The 22,528-nt window shown below is 39.6% G+C and overlaps 1 protein-coding gene across 6 annotated transcripts in view; it reads right to left on the bottom strand.

Annotated features, from left to right (window-relative positions):
- TfAP-2 (transcription factor AP-2) overlaps window positions 1-22,528 on the bottom strand; it is a 497,362-nt gene that overhangs the window by 254,870 nt on the left and 219,964 nt on the right. For 2 of the 6 annotated variants that reach the window (XM_083113493.1, XM_083113492.1), the window contains exon 1: window positions 20,470-21,115. The exons of 1 other annotated variant lie outside the window; for it this stretch is intronic. In XM_083113493.1, coding sequence (XP_082969619.1) covers window positions 20,470-20,676 — 207 coding nt within the window. In that variant the 5' untranslated portion in view covers window positions 20,677-21,115. Of the gene's footprint in view, window positions 1-3,590; window positions 4,451-20,469; window positions 21,118-22,528 lie in introns of those variants that run through there. 3 more of the 6 variants (XM_083113491.1, XM_083113494.1, XM_083113496.1) reach the window with 3 other exon arrangements.

Raw genomic sequence — 22,528 nt, forward strand, 5'->3', positions numbered from 1 at the left:
GTTTAATAATACTTAAAACGTTGATATTCTTGAAGTTACCACAATCAGTTATTATCAATTGTTTTTCTAGCGCGCTACGCACTTGAAAGGCGCAGCCACGAAAATGAATGGTATCGATATAGCCTCTTTCATGGGACTGATCTAGTATGAGGATTCCTGCGTAGCGGAGTTCAGGCTGGACCCACTGCAGAAAGTTAACCACCGACCTCCGTGGTGTAGTGGTTAGCATAGTTCTGCGACGCCAAGGGTCCCGATTTCGAATCCCGCTCGGGCTTGGTTGTTTCTGAATGTCCATTCATCAATTTCATCATTTCATCGCTCATCCCCATCTCCGCAAATTAGCCAAGAGGCACAAAACGCGAAGTAAAATAAACTAAATCAATCAACCTTCGTCTATTCCATAGCATCATCACTTATTCTCATCGTTGCGATTTGCCAACAGTAGCAGAAAATCGGCGTAAATTAATCCAATTTAATCCAATTAAAATGTTAACTCGATAAATGGCATTATAAGACCGTCAATTTCCGCAGAATTTGAATATCATAAAAATAACTACGACCGTATTTAGAAGTATTAATGACTACTAGATAGTTAATCGTAGTTAATGTAATTTTACGTAATTATTCTGTGTTTAAAAACAGTTTTTAAGCATTATCTACCTTAAGCAAGATAAAATATAGTTTGAAAGTTTTTTGCTTGTATATCTCAATGCTGTTTATAAGCCAATATAGGCCTGTAAAATGTATGAGTATATGTCTGTGTATACTCATTCTAGCCACTGAACAGATGCGTGATGTCATGAATGAGCATGCGATATGTTTTTTTGTAAATTAACAGCAAGAAGGTTAAACTTTAACACTAAAATATTTTAAATTTTACAATAACTTCTAACAATGAGATTCCTGGTTTCATTTCCAATTACAGAAATTCTGCAATTTTCTCAGTACCGCGAAGACAATTGAAGAGACACTTTTGAAACGAGAAGCAGCTGACTAGGGCCTAGAAAGTCAGGAAACAGCGGCGATAGAACTAGATGCGATGACCGCGGGTGACTTAGTGAAATGACCCTTGAGAAGACTTGGTTAATATTTGAAATTTAGGTAGTGCATAAATCTTTTGACATTTTGTACTAAAAATAGATAAACCGCGGAAACTGCAATAAAATGTTAGGCAGCGAGGAGCACTATTCTGATTTTCAACGTTTGCAAATTCTTTCTGTCTAGTGCTGAGCGGAATAGTTTAGCAGCTAGACAAAAAGCACGTTAAACGCATTAGTAACGGTCACAATAACCACAGGCGATTGTAATTGACAATTATGTATGTAGAGTAGTGGTTATACAAAGATGAGTGTGGGGGCCTCTCCGATGGCGTGGTGGTAACGTCGTCGGCTTGTAATTAAGGATCCCAGTTTCGATACCCGATGGAGGTCCAGTCCTGATAAGCATTTCTGTGTACAAAGTGGACTTACAACAAAAACTCAAGAGGATTAGGGCAGAAATTTCTACGTAGTGCATCTCCTGTGTGTGACACATCATATTATTTTTATTTTGGGAACATGTACACACGCAAAACTATCAGAGACACAAACTCGGAACCTACAAAGCTGAGATCACGAATCGTTATCGAGCCCGCTCATGGAGGAAGATGCTTCGTGATACTGGTGAGAGTAGCAGGCTGCGAAACCGGGGTTACGGGTTCGAGTTCCTGTTCGTGATTTGCAAGGCGCGGATTTTTATGTAGCTGCAACATGCAAAGTGTCTACACAAATATGTAGAATAAGTCACTGAAATACGTTTTTATATTATTGTTATTTAGCGTAGTTTTTGAGCCAGGTGTCCATCGCGACGATGAGTGATGATATGTTGAAATGGATGGTTCCCACACCGGGATTTGAACCCAAGAACATGCTCACCAGTCACGGAAGTATGTAAAAATATTAAAATATAATATTTTTCCTAATCCTCGATAATTTCCTTCGTTACTCTGCCATTTTTTTTTTTTAGGTTCCAGTGATTTTTTCGGAAATTCAACGAGATCCACGAATAGAACTAATGGCCTGCGGTGAATATTCATGGAATCAGCAGGTTTTATTTGAGAAATACAGCAGAAGTGATTTCCGCTGAGTCATTTTCATGGCTTAAATAAAGATGAAGTAAAACAAAGGTGACGGGCCTGCCACAATGGGACAAAAAGATGGGGAAGTTATATAAATCATATTTATGTAGAATACGTATCTGGAAATATATCCGTTTTATTCAATGAAAACTTGGAAAATGGTGCAAATACAGCATTTTATGCAAAAATATGAACTCTAAATGGAAAATATGCAACATAAAATTCATGTATATTGTTCATAAATATTGTAATTCGCGTGCGTTTGTCGCGAAAATATGTATAATGTAAAAATCTGGTCCTCCTCATCAATCATATCAAGTAGCCTATCATTCATCCTCAGTACTGTCGTGAATTTGCGTATATGTCATGTAAACCCGCATAACAATGTGTGCAAGATTAACCATGATTGTTCATTATCGAATGAACATATACGTTTGCACAAATCTGTCAATTACACATTTCGAATAGCATGGCATGGTTGCTTGATATGTTAAGTCTACTTTATTCACATACAGACTAATCGGGACTGGACCTACAGTTTTCAGTTAGATCGCAATGTGCCTCCGCGGTAACTTGCCTACTGCGAATCGTACTGGCAATGTAACCGAGTCGGAAATCTTCAATGTCATGTTTCTGAACAGTTTTTCAAAATTTGTTTTAACAGTTTCAACTTGCAAGATCTCATCCAAACTTGTTTCTGCAAGTTTGTCTTTTAAACCTTATGTTTACATACAAAGGTGATCGTTTACGTAGAAGTGCAGGACATTAAAATCGTCACACGGAAGTAAGACGCCGTTCGGGATGAAAAAGCAATGTTCGCAACTTGTTACGTGGGCATTTAGAACATTATTTTATGTAATGTATGGAAAATAGGATAGCAAAAGACTGGTTTGAGCCCGGTGTTGAAGATCAGAACCACATTATGAATTAAAGTTATCATCCGGCGTTCGTGGTGTATTACTGCTTACACCGTTCTGAGAAAGCTATGGCTTCAATATGAATGTGTACACATCATGCTTATGGAGTGATGAATCTAAAGGCTTAGATAAGCCACACAAGAAGTGCAAAAACAAAACAGAATTCTCAATAACAACTTGAAGTTGGGTACATTCGCACGTTCTGGAATCTTGAGTATAAGACGACTTGTCGATCAACCATGACTGCCACACCGGAAATGTTATTCGGCTATTTCTAGCGAATTCAAAGGTGATATCTTCGATGAATCCCCCCCAATATTTCGTTGTCATGGTAATCTACAGAGGAAAAAGCTTAGATTTATCTGTATCTTCCGTTCATGATTAAAATGCCGGGAAAAGTGCTATCAATACCGCTCAACTGTCAAAATTACAAGTCCCAAAATGTCTTCCGTATAAAAAATAACGCATGACTCAATTTATTTTTGGCACGTCCTAGTAAGAAAAGGCTACTACTATAAATAAGTTATACAAAGTCAGTACATAAAAGGTTAAATTACCTCCATTGCGGTGGACATATTCAAAGCAGCGTAGCAGAGAGCCAGGGTTGTTGATTTTTATGCAGTTTCCTTCGTCATAAAATTCCAAAAACCGAAGTTTTGAGCAAAAAAAACGAACTAGAAAATCTTGTACACAAGAGCACTGTTTTGAAGGAGAACGCTGAATCACCAAAACACAATTTTCAATTTTTTTGGTAATTGTATTGCCTCACACCAATTCTGTCATCAGCGGACATAGATGAGGTTTCAAGTTGCATCGTCGCCTTGCACCGAAAGCCATAGTCACCGTCACTGCACTAGTATATCGCCACACGTAAAACAAAACACTCCCGAAGTCACTACGCGGTGATTGTAAAGAGCCGTTTGTGAGGGGAACAAAAAAACGCGAGTTCTTGCTAGCGTCTTTCGCGTTTCGTGTCAAAAAGCAAACTGGGGGCGAATCGAACAGGCTCAGCTTGAAGGAAGAACTTGGGGCGTTTCGATGGAAAACCACACCTCCGTTCTTGGGCACCTGCTTCAATTGCCCGTCGACCTCCGGGCCACGAAATGCCTCAGCTTGAAGAAATCACACACGCAATGTTCGGTCGAGACACGCACCGACAGTTTCTGCAAAGAGTTCACCCAGCGACAAAAGGCACCCACGTGGTTTGGTGCTATCGCAGCGCAAACCTTCTCCCCCAAGCCTGTTCCGTACCTCTACGCGAGGTGAACTGCGTAGGGAGTTCGATGAGAGGGGGGTGGTTCCCTTGAAGCGAAGTTACCGCGTCAATACGCATATAGTGCGGGCAGACAACCCGCCCTCGCAGAACTCTGACGTACCGTTGCGAGCGAACTGGAGCCGCGCGTATGTCTAACCTGCCCGCGAGGTGGTCAAGCGACAGACTGAGGAAGAAGAAAAGGAGTGCGCCGCGTGGAATCTGCTTCCCTTCCTGTAAGCCCTCCAGCTACCTTATCTACGTGCAAACACAACCACCACAAGAGTATCGTCATCGAGAGATCTGTTCTATCCCCCGGGGCTTGTTTTCGAGACCTGGGCTCTTCACAATTGTACCGTTTGCGTCACATTGTGGATCGTGCTGTTGTTGACGCTTCGACAACCCTTCTTTCAGAGTGCAGAAACTCGTTAAGCAATACGCTTTAATAAATTACAGACGCTCCGAATTCGCACGAAAGAATCAACGTGCATCAAATTGGTATTGAATGGGTTGATACATGATCTCGAGTGCAGGGGTGTCGCCGAGGGTGGGCTATCTACATGAGAATTTTTCAGAATTATTCAGAGCAAGAATCACACAAACAGGAGTGATGAGAATGATTGAGATGTAGAGAAATAAGACGGAAAGTTCAACAGAAAAGGGGATAAGAAAAACAGAGTACATGGAATAAAGAATAAGAGAAGAAACTAGGAAAAATAGAGTAAGGAAGATAGAAATGTAATAGAAAGAAATAGTAAGGGAGATGGATAGAAATAAAAGAGGAGGAAAGATAGTAAGAGTAACAAATATGGAAAGAAAGAAATGTAGATATAGAAGAATGAGAAAGATGGAAAGAAAGAGTGGGATGGATGGATTCTTACTTCACGACTGCTGATTCTATATTCCTCTATACCTCCTTATATTGTTTGCTTTTGTCTCCTATACTTTCCATCCGACTAGACTAACTCCTCCCTTCATTATATGTGAAAAAATAATGTATTGTATCAGACTGTTTATACTTGAAAATCGCTCATAAGTGAATGTAATTGGTTATAAAACTCACATTTCTATCAGCATTACTGGAACCATCCGCTGTCGACGAGATCAGTACTTTTTGTTTTCTAGAGTCGCACTAGATCCATTAAGATTGTTTTGAATGGAATTTTACTCTTGTTTTTCAAAGATTTGCAAGTAGCCACAGTTGGAACAAACATGGAGGTTAACGAATACCTGACAACGCTTTGCGAACATCTGTTTCAAACGTTTAAAGTTCGGTGTTACGAGATTCGAAGGTTTCCTAACTCTTGCAGAAGCTGACACTCAAGCTCTTTAGCCACCAGATTCCTGAGTGTTCACCGAAAGAACCATGAGAAGATGTCTGGAGATGAAGATCCGTCTGCACGAAGAAACTCTCTTCATGCATCATTTCGTGGTTGCGGCACGCCATGAGTTCTTTGGTTTCTGGAGTTGCGCATCTCGTGACATTACGCCACATAAAATGACGCGTGATGGAATACACGATCTTCGGAGAACTCTAAAATACACATGTGAACCATGCATGCATCATTTGCATATAGGTTATTGCCTTCTCCAAAGGGTTTCGCACTCGTAATATTGCTTACACATGTTATTTGACAATTTAGAACGAGAATCTGCATCCTCTTCGAAAAAATTCTTACGTTTTGTATTGTACTAAGAATATATAGCTCATCGTAAATAAAGAAGAGTCACGAGACCTAATATTATAAGATTAAAAGATTAAGATTCAAGATGTAAAAAATATTCACACTGATACTATAAAACGTAAGGTATAAATTAACACTAATTTCACTCACAAGTACTTACTCAAACATGGTATAACAGAAAGTTTGCTTTGTTGCTAACTTAAAATTAGTATGAAACGCCATCTCTTGGTATGTTTTTAAACAATTAGGCTGTCGAATAAAGCTAAGTATAGAAGACTTTTACACACCGTTAGATGATTGCGGTGAGTACTGAGTCTTGGTAGCAACCTTGCAGCGTGTTTCTTCTTCACTTTTTGAGTTTAGGATTCAAAATAAGTAAAAATAGAAGTGAAAAAGGTGAACGAAGTACAATGAAATCAAATAGTATTTGGTGGAAAAACACAAAATCAAGAATTTTAAGTGTGATAGTAAAAAAAGTACAATAACATATGAGGCAGAAGCAGTGGCGGCGAGAGGGGCAATGCCTCCCCCCTCCACTTTTGCCACTTTTACCCTCGCACTATGCTAAACCTTATCTAGCAAGGGAAAGTAAACTGTCCTTGCCCCCGTGTTTTGGCACCTTGTCCCCCTAGTTTTGGAACCCAATCGCCGCCACTGGGCAGAAGAATGGTAGTAACAAAGGAAGAAACTGAACCGAAATGATGGTCAACAGAAATGGAGTTTTGGATGTGTTCTGCAAGAATCAGGATAATAAAAATACACGGAGGACGGTGCCTTGACGAGTCTTTAGGGAGATGAGAAATCACAAATAAAAAACAGGAAGAGAAAACTCTAGAAGAAATAAAAATAATAAATAAAAAATTAAGAAAAATATAACAGAATTTTCTATTTCCTGCGAAACATCTCAACTATTAGGTATGTATGATAAGCTTTTTGCTTTGGGGGAGATGCCCCCTCAATGCCGCATTAGTGATTTCATTTCGGGGGTTAAATTGTTTGAGAATGCAAATTTGTATATTTTACCAGTTAGTAAACTAAATTATTGTTTTACAGTTCTAAGTACCATAGAACAGCGATTCTTAACTAGGATATTAAATGTTAGAAACACTTAGTTTATTTACATTCTAAGAAAATGCATATACAAAAGAGTTATTGAAGTAGTAACACTGAGAAAACTTAACTTTCAACTCAGTGACGCCTTGCTCTTAAAAATACAATCTACCTCCAACGAATCAAGTTAACGAAATCAAATCTACTTGCCACGGCGGTATGTTTTCGTACTTGACTTAACAATGGACAGGGTAACGGCGTTTGTCTTGTATAACCTCTGCACCTTGTTAAAAGTAAGAGTATAAGGATGGCTAAATGTTCAAGCAAGGCCAGATTTAACTTAACAGTTCTTATTCTGTGAGATTGTTGTAAGAATAAAGTGAAGCAATGGCTTACATGTTGTACAGTGTATGAAATGATTATTTTATAAATTTAGTGTTTATTTAACAACATGTAGTTTTAATTATAACACACATCAGTACAATGTAAATAGTAAACAATTGTATGAAAGGTGAAACAACTATTTTCCAGAATGATTTTTCTGTGGTATATGCTTTCTATTCCATTTTTTTGCGGGGGGGAAATAAAAATATCCATGGCAGGGTTTAAAAATAGTGTTGCCCACGGGACGAGACGGGACAGGCTTTTAAAAATTCGAGACGAGACGAGATTGATCATGTGTCCCTTTGACAAACGAATATTTTCGAGACGAGACAGCATTTCCACGAGACGAGGCAGGCCAAAGTCTCGTCTCGCGGGCAACACTAATTAAAAACTTTTTCTTCTGAATTTCTTTTTGTAGGGGCCCCTTCCCCCAGTAATTCGCACACTGTATGTATGGTACGCGGAACAATTGATATCCATCTGTGCTGCGAAGTATCAAACTCAAGGTTCAAGTAGACGTAAGCCTACTGGCACAAACCATCACCTGCTGGATTCGTTACTTCGTTACATGAATCTATGCCCCACCTCACTCGATAATTCCTGCGAGTGGTGAAAATCCTAGCTGGCACATTTATGGCAATTCGAGAACATACGAAGGACAGGAATTTTGGCCAGTTTTATCTCGATCAAGGTGACTTTCCACTTTCCAGGAATAGCAACACTTTCAAGGTTACGGAGAACTTCCCGCTTATCAAAGAGTCAGCCAAGATGATGTTTGTCAGATAACTTGGGTGATTACAACAGCAGGAATGCATGTATTATTTCCTGCTGGTATATTTAAAACGAAACTGAGGACAGGAAACTGTTCTTTTCGTAAGCTTATTTACGATTAAGTATTGCTTGGAGACAAACTATAAGAATTCGCGAGTTCTTGTAATCTCTTAGCGACAAGTCATCTAAAAAATAAATAAAACCATCAGAACCGAAGGTACACGACAAGCTTGCACGTGTCGCTTGGACTGGGTAGTTTCCTCAATACCGTGCATCATGTCGCCTCGGTCTGTTGTTCGCACATGCGGTGTGAATGTTTTGCTTTAGATTGAAGGGGCTCGTGTCGCTTGTGGTTTACCGCTTCGGCCTGATTTCTCCGTGCTGCTTGTCGCTGTCGGGTGTCTCTTGACGCTTATGTCTGAATGAAACCTAAGGAGATTTCAGACTAAAGCGACAAGCCACACACGTCTCTTGGTAACTGACTCCCACAAATAAATGCAACCTTTCGAACCGAAACCTGTCTCTCGGTATTTTCTCAGCATCGTGTTGCCTCGATCTGTTGCATACGGGTAACTGAATACCTGGGGCAATGGAGCCTGAAGAGCGTTGCTGCTCACATCATCATGACGAGATTGATATTGTATGGAACTATAACTCATCTGATAGTATAGTTTGTTTAAGTTCATTTTATCCTGAGTTAGTCTACGTGGAACTGACCCTAAAATTTAAAGTGGGATCGGAAACACTGTCCATCCATCGAACCCGGGACACCTCGATTACAAAGCAACAGTGATAACCAGTACGCAAAACGGTGGTACTGCTTTAATTATATGACCTTACACATATTCCACATGTTCACACTATATCCAAACTGTCTGGCTTTTGGACAAGATAATGAAAGGGTGTACTCTACATTGGATCCTACGACGCAACAGTATTGAGAGGAACTGAATTTGGAGCAAGGTCAACGAAGGACTCCATTCGTTGGCACGGCCTTCCCCACGGTAACAATGGGACAAAGATTTCACAGACTGCAATGATTTTGTTTCTTAAATGAGCTTCAATGTTTCTGACATTGTTACCAATAACACATTTCAGGTCTTGAGAGAAAAATAAGACTTTCACAACTGCAAAACGATGGATATTATTGAGTTTTTGTCGGACAATGGGGGAATTTTGTCACGTCTTCCTCACCCCCTTACCCTTGGCATCCTTAAGAAAAGTTTTATCTTTATCTTGCATTGATATACTCAACAACAACGCGCCAACCTTCGTGACCGAGTGGTTATCAGAGCGCGCTACGACGCCAGGGGTCCCGGGTTCGAACCCCGACCTGGGCATGGGTGTTCTTTGCGAGTGACCCTTTAGCAATTTCATCATGTCATCACTCATCGTTAACTACGCCATCAGCCCAAAGTGGCAGAAAAACGAAGTAAAATAAACCAAATGAATAAATGAGAACAATCTAGTATTACTTCTAATGGGATGATTGATTCATTGATTTGTTGTTTTAAGTCCACTTTATGCACAGGAAGGCTAATTGAGACTGGATCTACAGTATTGTTTTTATTAAAGTGGGATCCGAACCACTGTGCCATGTGCCTCCAAATAATAATATGGGATGATATGATTCATGGGTGTCCTTCGGATATTCTCTAATGGGATCAAGCAAAGCACCCCCCCCCCCCCCAATAACACGTTTCTGTAACGACCTGTACCAGACTTTATTGTAATTATTAGTCCCTTTTAATAAATAATGCAAATTACTGTTACTGAAATGAAATTATACATGTGAAATATATCATTTTTATTGGATGATAATTGTTTTCCAGAGAGCCACAACCGAGGAGGCTGCGACATGCCACTTCACCACAGAGGCCAGTAAAATATTGTTTTTGAACATTTACATTGCTTTTTCACGTTTCTTGAATAATCGCAACGATGAGGTTGAATGATGATCAGATGAACTTGACATCCACAACTATCACCCATGTCTGTGTAGGATTCGAAAACGAAACGTTCAGTAACCAGGTCGCGAGTCGAACACGCAACGCACTAAGCCTCCGAGGCAGTGTGGAAAAATATTATTACAATGGCCACATCAATGAGAAATTGGTAAACTCTCATATTCAATATAATGTTTACGGAAATATCGCTCCATGCCATGCAGAACTGAAATCAAGGACCTGTGATATAAACAATACAGGGAAGTTTCATGACATCTTACCATAAAGCCGAAACATTATTTTTTTTTAAGTGTGCCCATTCTTTACAGTACAGAAATGTTAAGAACTCACAGGAAATTACAGCAAACTTTAACACCTTACTTTATACCGACGGCATATTGTGAAGGAGTATCAATGCAATAAAACACACCGACAAATACCTTCAAAGTGGGAAATTACGTTCTGGCATTTATACAGCTTATAAATATCGTGAACCAAGGTTTTTCAATAGACATGCTCGCTTAAAATTGTGCCAAACGTTCGAGATTAGCATCAGCCTAAAGCTCACGAAAAACGTTCTTGTTTACGAACCAATTTTTATTGGTGGCCTTAACGCTTTTATTTCCTTAACGATTCTTGTGAATTGTATTTTTAGTGTTGTTGGAAGGCCGATGTCCATTTAGCCTCTACAACGATGCTTCTCTGTTTCTTACAGGTCAGGTACTTGCATGAAAGGGTGGCAGAAATCGACAACAGCGCCACCATAAAAGTCGTGCAAATGGTGGCAGAACGTGGCACAATGAATCCAGGTAGGCAGCAATACAACTGTTGCCAGGTCAGTAGCGCGATAATACAATCGCCTCTTTCTTTATGACCTCTGGAATGTATGTTGCCTTGGCGTAACCTTTTCAAAGTAAAGGCGCTTTGCTGTTGTTCCGAAGCTTTTCACAGCTTCGGAACAATGACAGCCTCCTTTCCTACTGTGTACTAATCCTCATAGTTCCTCTAAAGGCGGACTTATTGCACTATTTTGGTTGTTCGTTGTGGATCTCTAAATATCGATATGTCGTACAATATCGATTGCTGCTGAACGGACATTCTATGCATCGCATATGACTTTGAAGTAAACATGCCTCAACAGAGGGCACGATATATCCTTACACCTTCCTTTCTCAATAATTTATCCTATTTTTAATTTATGTTACTTCCTATTTGAAATTAATTGAGAGAAATATATGTATCTACACAACTTGATAAGATTTCTATCTTCAAATGAACTGCTAGTTCATGTATAATCTAATTGAAATTACACTTCTAGAGTTGTATGAGGTAGATTGGAGTGGAATATCAGAGGATGCAGATGATTTTAGCAACAAAGTTGATATCCCACACATTCGTAATACTTATTGTTCTACTTAGATTTATATATTCGTTTTTAAATATTTCTGAATCCACATAAAAAATGTAATGGAATTTCAGTGGCATATTCTAAAAATTTCACCTGGTCGTTATTTATTGTATATATTTTTTACATATTAATTAGATATTATTTTCTTTGCAGGCATGCAATTAAAAAGCAGAATTCCTCCAACTACAAATTTTCAGGCTATTTTTATTCGTCGGCGTGTAAGATAAACTTTTTCAGCTAAAAAACAGGGTGCGTCTTTCGTCGTTAGTCAAGTTTTTTTATTACCTCCATTTCCGGAAATTTTCTCTGGTCAGAGTTAGATGATATCTTTCTTGCTTCCTAGCGGTATGTGACGCTAAGATTAAAAAGTATTCTTTCCTAGTTAAATTAGGTGAAGTTATTTGTTGAAAGTAGACATACATATTACTTTATATTTGAAACACTGTAAATTAAACATAAATTCAGTGATAAAGCTTTTAATGATAGATGTGTCTTATGCGCTGACAAATATGGTATATGAAAAAAGTTCGTTTACTGGTGGTAAACCAGACAACATGAGAGAATACGCCACTGTGAAATATATTTCTTTATTTCTGATTTAATGTGTACCTTGTCACTTCCTCCAACCCCACAAGCCTCCCAGTGGTAGCGTCGTCACTTTGTAATCAAGGGGACCCGGGTTCGATACACGGTGGAGGCACATAGTGGTTCGGATCCCACTTTAAACTGTAGGTCCAGTCTCGATTAGCCTCTCTGTGTATAAAGTGGACTTAAAACAACAATTCAATCAATACAACCCCACAAAAGTACCACTGTGCATAAACGCTGAAGTATATTTGCTTACTCTCCTTCCAGCGAAAATGTTACTTTCATGTATACTTTGGAACACACCTGGCAATTCTAGGAAGAAATCAATGTGAATCATGCTCCTCAACACATATCTCCACCTGCATTAGCTTGGCAATATGGCAGTCACTGCACCCGCTTGAAATTGCTTAGAAATGCGAAGTGATAGGTCAAGGTCAGCACGCGCATTCCTTTCCACAAGGCGAAGACACTCGCCGAAGGAATAGAGCTCCAGAACAACGGTTTTAATTTCGTGGTTAGCTGGTGCAGAAGAATTGGTTCGGCTCAATTTGCTCCATCTAGTGGCACTTTGCACAACTTGCTATTTTTAAGACTTTCCTTGCTTGAACGATCCAGCAGATGAAACACTTTGAAAATACTAGAGGTCTGTTATTTGTTAGGTTTCGCAGTGTTGCACAACATAATCTCCAGTACTCCCTGGAAATTAGCATGGTTCAACAAGTTTAAGAAATCGCACAGATTGTTGTTTTTATTGTGGTAGGGAAAGGGGAAAAAAAGGTTCTGATAAAATGCCTTTATCCAATGCTCTGTCTTTCTGTGCCTTCTGTATATAATGCGCGCGGACCGCACAGAGAACTGTGGTTGCGCGCGGACCTCATAGAGAACTGTTGTTCTGCCGAATTGAAGTTTGTGTTTTTTCTCGCGGGTTTTGTTACATTGTCTTGGGAACTATTGGGGCTGCGATGAATATATTGTACCGTTTTAAAGCCCTCGTTCTGCTCTACAAAATGAGACTATAGGATGTTATATAACTGCTCAAGAAGAGTGAAAATCATTTATTTTTCTGTCCAATTTCTTAACAAAACATGAAAGAAAAGGAAGGGAAAAGGCGCTGAAGCATCAAAGAGGGATATAAAAGAGGATAAATGTCCTAATCTCACAAAAAAGTGCAACAAAGTTTGTTCATTTTACTTGATTTCATGCCCTAAAATACATATCTCAAACGATCGATATGAAAACAGCTATATTTTTAGAAAAGTGCTGCACCTTAAATTCTGTGTTATTCCACAATCCTGCAACACTCAGATACTTGTCAGATCGTATATACTTGTCTTGTAAAAGTAACTCCAGCAAGTTAAAGTGTGTTTATGTGAATAACTGACTTCCTTCTTTTGTGTCAAAGAAATGGGATGTAAGGATGGGAATTTTTCCTTGGCACGAGGAGATGACTTTCCATTGATGAGGAGATAATGTCATTTCACCAGGTTACAGAGCACAGCGTAACACGTGTGGGAAAAGGCAGAGCAAGGTCAAGTTTTGTTTCTCACGTGTGAGAAAGGACAGCACGTGATTCTCTTTTCTCCCATAATGCCGTCTTTGACATGTTGTATACTGAGTGTGTTTGCTAGATGGAGAAAATCTGGTCCTTTGCACTGTACCTTTTGCAAGAATACTATTTAGGAAAGTGAAGCTCTGATCACATTTATCGATCCAAAGATTCTCATTCGAACCTCGAGCATCGCTTTAACAAAATATGAGTGAAGTGTAGGTGAGAGTACTTTGTGAGTGACGTCAGATTCATGATATCTTTATATATAGCACGTAAAAATACGTGCAAGGGATAACATTCCGTATAATTCCCAAGTTTCCTTGTCATGTTGAGTAGAGACTGGATGACTGGGGCTTCCGCCCCCAGCACCCTCCTTCTAGCGTCATCTCTGCTTCGGTATAGCACGCCCGAACAGACACCACGACCACACGCAATACGGCCAAGACTTTAGGAGTACCCTGTACACCGAGAGAAAGGCTATATTGTTGCTGCTCGTTTAAAATCATATCTATTAATTCGAGTTTATATTTTGGTCATTTTGCACGTATTCTCTACTTCTATTGGTTAATAACAGCAGTGAAAATGATCACCTTCTATCATGCCTCCTTGCGATAATGACTACAACGTCGAGAGCCGTCACAGTCGCCTGTTGCTGTTTGATGTCACGTATCTACAAATATTTTAGGTGCACTTTGGAGAATGTGTTTCTCATAAACAGCCCTCAAATAAACTTTTGATTTGATTTGAATGTTATTATTTATCGTCGCTTTTATGCCACTTTTGGCTAATCGTGACGATGAGCATGAGTGGTGATATAATGAAATTGATGAAAAGAACACCCATGAACAGACCGGGATTCGAAACCGGGATCCTTGGCGTCGTAGCTACGTCTCCGCCAAGGAGGTTAGCGAAATAAGCTTTTGAGTTTGAAGAATCTGAGTTTTAACTTCACTTTCTGAATAGATAGACTAATCGGGACTGAATCTACATTTCAAATTGGGATCTCAACCTCTATATGCCTCCACCAGGAATTGAACCAGGAACCCCTGTATTACAAGGCGAGAGCGTTACCACTACATCATCGGGGAAGCCCTTTACAATAAACAGGGCTATTTGGGAAATCTAGGAATGATCGAAGAGGGTTGAGTTGATAAAAACTAGGGCAGTGTTAATATAAATCTCGTGCAAGAATTTTGAAAACCCATTAAACGGGAGAAAATATTTGAACAACCATTAATCGTGGGGAGTTCTTGTATTGTTGTCAAAGAGGATGTTTTAAAAAGTAAAAACACAATTTCTGCAACCTTGAAAGTTGTTAATACAAACCGTAATTTTCTTGGAGCTTTCTATAACGCAACCAAGAGCTTGAAATAGAAATAGGATTCCTACTTTCATTTTCTGAAATTTTCCTATGCTTTTGAGGTCATTGAAGCCAGGCACGATTTCTGCTCAGGTGACAGATGGTGTTGCATGTAGCCATTACAAAATCCACTCGCAAATGGGATTCGATCTCAAGATATCCGAGACGCGAGTTATAGAGAAATACCATCGGATCTTTGACCTCTCGCCCTAACGGTATGTGAACTCACGTCTTGCTTGTGAAGATTCGAATTCCACAGGAAATTAGGTTCAAGGTTCCCTCAAATCCTACCTCTCTGCAGATTATTTAATAATAATAATAAAAAACAAGTTCTTAATTATCAACAATCTACTTCATTGCCTTCTTCAAACTTACCCCGTTTTTCTTACGCGTCTTTTTTTCTTCTCGTGGGTTGCTTCTTGTTTTCATTTACTAAACAAGACAAGACAGGGGGGATTGAGGGGGAGGGGTGTTGGAGAATAAAGGGGACGAGGGTAGCTTGGCCACGCAAGTCATTTTCAACGGTGTGGAATGTGGGCTGATGGGCTGCCTCGGTCGTGGCTACCGAAAAGTACCCTACGCAATCTCTCTCGATTTTACTGCGCCGAGCTATCGGAACATCTCTTTGGGCTCTTACCTGAAACCTTGCATTACTCCCTTCCTCACTTCGCTATAAATCCATCACGCTGTCCGGCAGAAATTATCTGCGATCTCTCACTCTCTCTCTTGAAGGATATTCAGGGTCAGCAAAACCACTCGCCTAACGTCAGCATTTATTTACCAAACAGCGATGTATCGTTCTGCCAACCTACAATGTTTGTTATAGGGATGAACGGCCACAAAATCCGATAACGGATATCCAGATATTTGGATGTTAAATTATCCGATATCCGTTTCGGATACAACGGATAATGCTGATATTCGAATTTCCGGATTTCAAATTATCCGATATACGTTTCGGATGAAAATGATATCCGGATAGTACAGATTTGATGAAGGGTTCGTAGAATATCCGTACATTGAAATACGAACATGATGAATAAAATATAATGTGGATATCCGTAACATTTAGGATAATCCTAATATCCTGATATTTTTGATATCTGGATAATTCGTATATCCCATATCCAGATATTTGAAATCCGAAAAGGAAATTATCCGAATTTGGCCATCCCTTGAACCTGTTAACAGTAATACTGTCGAGTGCCACCATGAAAATATATAAAAATTTAAGGGTATACGTAACAAGATGCATTAATTGCCGAAAACATGATGACTCCTCTGATTTGGACCTACTGTACAAAAATCATAGATGGCAAAGTCAGACTGAATCTGTAAATGGTAAATTGAATCTCAGAGTACCATCATGCAATTCCTATCGGGCTCTTTGTGTGGTTCTTCTGATCTTTACAACAGCCCACCCACCCAAAAAGCATCCACGAGAAATTTCCAGAATAATTTGTGGTAGAGAAAAGGGTATAAAATGTATGAAAGTGAAAGAACGATAACAGGAAGAGAAGAAAGGACAAGACACAGAGAAAAAGAAAAAATGGAGGAAGCAAAGAAGAAATTGACTGATAGAAAAATAAAGGAGAAAAAACGAAGAAAATATATGCAAAGAAAAGAAGGGAAACAGAGGCATAGAAGGCAAAACAGAGAGAAATAAATAAATGGTGCAAGGAAGAGGAAGAACAGGAAGAAGAAATAAAAAGAGGGAGATAGAGAGGAGGGAATGAAGATAGAGAAAGAAGAAGTGAGGAAGTGAAGATAACAGGATAAAAGTATTTGTTTCATATGAGCAGGGTTATAGTCTATAGAACGTATAATTGTCTTTCTATGCATCGTTGGGCAGGAGTGAGCGTTACAAGATGGGCGAGGGTGAGCTCTTGACTACCGAAAATAACCTTCTTTGACTTTTTTCAGAATTGTCTACAAAAGACCAAGAATTAGAAACACAGGGGTTAAAGAGGGACAAATAGATAGAATGATGAGACGCCAAAGGAGGGAAAAATGATAGAGAAAAAGATAAAAGAAGAAGAAACAGAGATAACGGAGGAAGAAAAAGCGCACAACTTGGTAAAGAGATTCTAAATAGCCATGACAATCAAATTAAAGCCTATGAAATTCTCTGGCCATGGTGACGTCATTGGATAAAGTTTTGTAAGAATCTGCGAAATGATTTCGTAACATAACAATTGCCGTTTACTCTACCATACAAGAAACTATCGTAGTTCTGCAACTGCAACTATTAGCATACAAGGCAATGCTATGTAAAAAGTTGAGTTAAAATACAGAACGAATGGGCGATCCTGATGTTTAACTTTTGGGTGGGCAAAATCAAACAGTTTTCTATCGTAAATGTAGGGTACAGAACTATTCTACTAAATAACTGTTAACTCTGCGAAATCATAAAAACTGCTCGTTACTTTGCTTGTCAGGTCCGAAGAGGTTAACAAAAGTACCATTAACTTACAAATTTTGAGGGACAATTGTCCCCCTTTCCGAACAGGAGTGCCCACAGGAGGGAGGGGGGAGGGGTTATGGCGCAGGATGCGCCATCAACATTTATGGGTGGGATTTTTTCCCTTCAAATAGCAATATATAATTCAATTTATATATTTTTCCAAAATACATGAAAAGATTTTACACCTTAAATGTAGCATATTTAATCCATTAGATGAAGAAAACAAATTATAACACCATTAAGCCTTGTTTCCATGATTATGAAAAACAAAGTATGCTGACCAAGGCAGTAATTTATTTTATTAAAAACATAAACTAAACGTAACGTTTCAACCTTCTAGCAAGGTCTTCATCAGACTCTTACAAAAATAACTTTTGTACTTGATACAGAGTCTGATGAAGACCTTGCTAGAAGGTTGAAACGTTACGTTTAGTTTATGTTTTTAATAAAATAAATTACTGCCTTGGTCAGCATACTTAGTTTTTCAAGAAAACAAAGTGTTTACGGGTATTATCGAAGGGGGCAGGGGAAGAAATAACCAACTCTTACATATTAGGCCTTAATTGACACGTGGGTTCAGGGGGATTCGGAATTAAACTTTGGGAGGGGGGACAGTATCCAACTCTAGGTCTTAGATTAGTGCGGGTGCTTTAGTTAGCGAGGGATTGAGCATTAAATTGAGGGGGTATCCAATTCTTGTGTATCTTTGTTGTCTTATTCACTCTTCAATATCAACAGTAAGTCTAAAAATTGATTATTAAATTTAAATGAGGAGATAGGAAGCTCTTGATAAAGTATTAAATCTTCGATTGTCAAGGGATTTGTGTAGTGCAGAGAGAGTTCGAACATTAAATTTTGGAGACTGAATTTAGCGATATGGTATCCACACATTTTCGACCTCAAACGTGCCAAAAGTGAAGCTGGAAATGACTAAATATATCTAGAGATCTTAAGAAAGTATTGACACCATATTAAATTAATATTCTTGAAAGCCTGCAAAGAAATCGATGTAAAAATGTTCTTGCTCACTTCGCTCAGAATGATGTGTTGTTATATGATGCGTATTTGGCGCTTTAATGAAGTGTATGTGAAGTTTTTATACTATAGCTGCATTACAAGACAGGCGATATGCTCGATATGATGAACGATTTTAGGGGTGGTCTTGAGTGATTAGAGAGGAGGGGCAGATCAAGTATACTGTTCAGTAAAGCTAAGAAAAAGAGTAACTTTCGATATGGCTTGAGGGTGCGAATGATGTGATTTGGGGGGGGGCGCATGACATGGTTTTGGGGGGATACGCCATTGGCCCTAAGGGGATGTGCTCCCCTGCCCTTGCCCCCGCCAAGTTACGCCTATGATAGGGTTTCTGTTCCACTCCCCTGTCGAAATCCCCTCAACTCTCGCAAAGTCCTTCAACCACCTGCTGCAAAAGCAAGTTAGCCTCAATCCAGATGCAAACAAAAGAACAATTGTTCCTTCCGTTGTACAGTGAACCACTTTCTCTTCTATTCCTTTATTTTTTTGCTATGTTCAAGGAGGGGGGGTATAGGAATTGGAATAGCGAGAATTTCATAACATGCATCTGGCCACAGTGGAAATACACTTTTCGACCTATTCATTGTCGCTGTTATGTCAATGGATTTCTATATTGGTTTCAATTATACAGTGCACCTATTTCAATCAACTTTTCGGAATAATAAATCAAGTTGTGTCAGTTTTATTGCAGTTTACTTTTGTTGAATTTGTAGTTTGCTTTCGTATGTAGTTGTGTGTTATTGCTTGTTAAAGTACAGTGATGCAATAAAATATTAGAATTAGCTGTTGACTTTCAGAGCTAAAAAGCTTACGCAAAGTAAAACCGTTTATGGACATTATTGACTAAATTTCATAACAAAAAAGCGGAAATGTCTCATGTAGAACTCGATAATTGTTAAATTTGTCTGTACAAAACTTCCCACAAGAAGAAAATTAATTTTATCATCATGAAAGCGTAATGCTTATTATTTTGGTATTGAAGGAATAATGCTATTTATTTGGCTGGTCATTAGAAATATAATTGTTCTTCTTTATTAATTCCAGCTGCCATCTTTAGAGGAAAAGTAGAAGCACATTCATAATAAATTTACAGACAACGTAAGTGAGAGGGTTTCATAGAATATTTGAAAACAGTGTGTAATTATATATGAGGAAAAAAAAACAAGAAGGTTTGTGATTAGCCAAGGTGACGGACAAGCGAAGTAAAATAAAACAAGTCAATAAAATCAATCAATTCGGTACTCTCTTATGTTGAAAATCTCAGAAATTGAGTGTCAATGCTTACTCGATGGAAATGAAACGCACACAACAGCTCAAGGTTATCTGTAAAACTTTTTCAAGATTGCAAGTTCTGAGAGAACATTTGGTATGCGTACACGGAAAAACCAAACAAGGCTTTACTCATGCCTGCTTATAAACCGCGAGAATGAATCAGTACCTAGAAACTGTCAGACAACCACACCATTTGGTACACGAGCTCCAGCACCACTTGGTGTCATATCCTTTTGTCTTAAGTGTTGGTTGGTGCCAAAGAAATGCACGATTTCCTATATGAATCATGTTTTCTAGTAGAAAATATTAACACGTTTCTTCTGAACCATGCAGGGTTAATTTTGAAGAGCGCTCGTCGTGAAGAGAATGGCTTTCTCGCTAGCCACTGACTGGGTTATATCGGAGTCTCGCAGCTTATACCAAGGTCCCAGCCCTCACCTCTAGGCTATCGGCTGGCTTGGTCGTCTTCCAAAGGAAAGGAACACTCACACTGGCCCCGGAGCAAATTGGGGAACACCACAACCAATGCTCATGAACGGACGTCGCAGATCCCTAAGGGCAACAAAGAAAGACTTCCCCTTCCCTCCCTCCGAAACCCTACGCCCGGGACGACAAGTGGTAAAGCAGAAGGTGTCGTTGCATAACGATAAAACAAAAGAATGCGATTCTTACCTCTGACACTTCTTGCACGTCTTGGACATCGTCAGGCGAGACGTCAGATCCGCAATCCCCATCCATAAGCACAAATGCCACATCGTTGCTGTTGCTGGTGTTGGCTTGTTTCCGTGGCGACAACGCATCGCCGTCCGTATCCTCGGTCGATTCTCGTTTTTGACCAGCCGTGGGGCTGTCCGGTCCCAACGGGCTCAGCTGGGCCATTCTCCAAGCCCGTGTTTACCAACAACAACAACAAGAATCACTGCGGGAAATACAAACAACAACAACGGAAACACACGTTGGGTTACAGCAGTCAGTGTCGGCAAGTCCCCACACGAAATATAAACAGCCTTCGGGCGGTTGAGCAGAACGCGCAAGGTGCCTGCGAGTGTTGGAAGACGGGGCAGGTGCTTTTCCAAGATGGCCGCCACTTCTCCAGGATAGCCAGCGACGATTCTTACCTTGCCACGTCAGGCAACCTTGAAAAAAAACCCGCGCGCGCGCGTTTCCCCCCTCTCTTGTCCTCTGCTTCAAGAAAGACACCACAGTATTTTCGAAGTATACTTTTACACTCACATACTTCTGTCTTCACCGCACACACACATAATCTTGTCCACGCTCGGCTCCCCCAAGTGCACTAGCAACAGCCGAACAACCGGTTCCCTGGGGCAAAAGGAATATAATAAGTCAAGATCTTACCAAGCAGACGAACGCTGGCAATGGTTCACTGGCATTAGGGAATGAAGCGCTCTCGTGTCCACTGTTCTTGCGGGCGCTTAGGTGTTTCTTCGACGGAGCTGGGCCGGTGCTTTGGTCCCCGGCTTGCCATTGCGATGCCTGCTTGATTAGCTCTAGCCTCGGACGCCTAATTGTAATTCTTCTCTTGTCCGTTCTTCGCCTTTACCTGGCTGATTCGACTCGTGGCCTGCGTTAGGAGGCAGCGGCTGCATCTTGTGTAAGGTGGTGGGGGGCAGCGGCGGAAACCGCATTGATTTCCAAATCCCACTTTTTTAACTGATTTGCAAATGATGACGTTCCAAATAGCAAAAAGTGTTGAAAATACCTGTGTTGGATCTCTAGGGATGGGGTTATTTTAGAGTGGTGTAGTGGTTACAGTTTTATGTATAGAACGTAACTTAGCCAGGACTGTACAGGCTGATAGGAAAGCCTGGGACGAGTCAATGAATTGGATTCAGCAACAAATGAAAAGTTACGTTCCCGAAATATCTTTATCAGGCCTATTAATACTACACAGGTTGTAACATTTAGTTATATAATTAGTATCGTTTTCATACCGTTTTAGGATAATTGGGCTGATGAAGATACTAGTTGCGTGTCAAGTAAAAATCCGGAAAGGTTATAATGTAATTACATATCTACAAAAAAGAAAACATGTAGTTAAAGCATGGTCTTACATATTACCATGAACATTTTAGTTGTTTTCACACGGTAGACAATTTCACATATCAGTAATCCTTTTCTATTTTCATATCATATTAACCTCATTATTACCATTAAACATATATATTGTATCCCCTCATTTTATTGCCGTTTTCATCTTTATGAAACAGGGGTCCCGGGTTCGAATCCTGGCCTGGGCATTTGTGAGTGTCCATTCATCAATTTCACCATACCATCTTCGCAAATTAGCCAAAAGTGGTACAGAAAACGAAGTAAAATAAAGCAAAATCATCTGTATGAAAATAGATCTTTTCATTTAATTTGATTTTTGTCATTTAGTGTCGTTTTTGTCACTTTTGGCTAATCGCGACGATATTATATGATAAAGAGACATTTGTAAATAACACCTATGCCCAGGCCGGTATTCGAAGCCAGAACTCCTGCCAATGTAGCGCGCTGAACAAACCATTTCGCCACAGAGATCGACGAATATGGATCAAAATTGCAATATTAATTAGTATTTATTTTTTAAATCCTGGTTTCAAATAACGTGAACGAAACACTTGATGCACAGATAGGATAATCGGGACCGAACCTACAGTTTAAAGTTGGATCCGAACTACTGTGCCTCTACCGAGTATCGAACCCGGGACCTCTTGATTACAAAGGGATG

This window comes from Lepisma saccharinum, chromosome 27 (genome assembly GCF_977018435.1).
Source record: "Lepisma saccharinum chromosome 27, izLepSacc3.1, whole genome shotgun sequence".
Classification (NCBI taxonomy): domain Eukaryota; kingdom Metazoa; phylum Arthropoda; class Insecta; order Zygentoma; family Lepismatidae; genus Lepisma; species Lepisma saccharinum.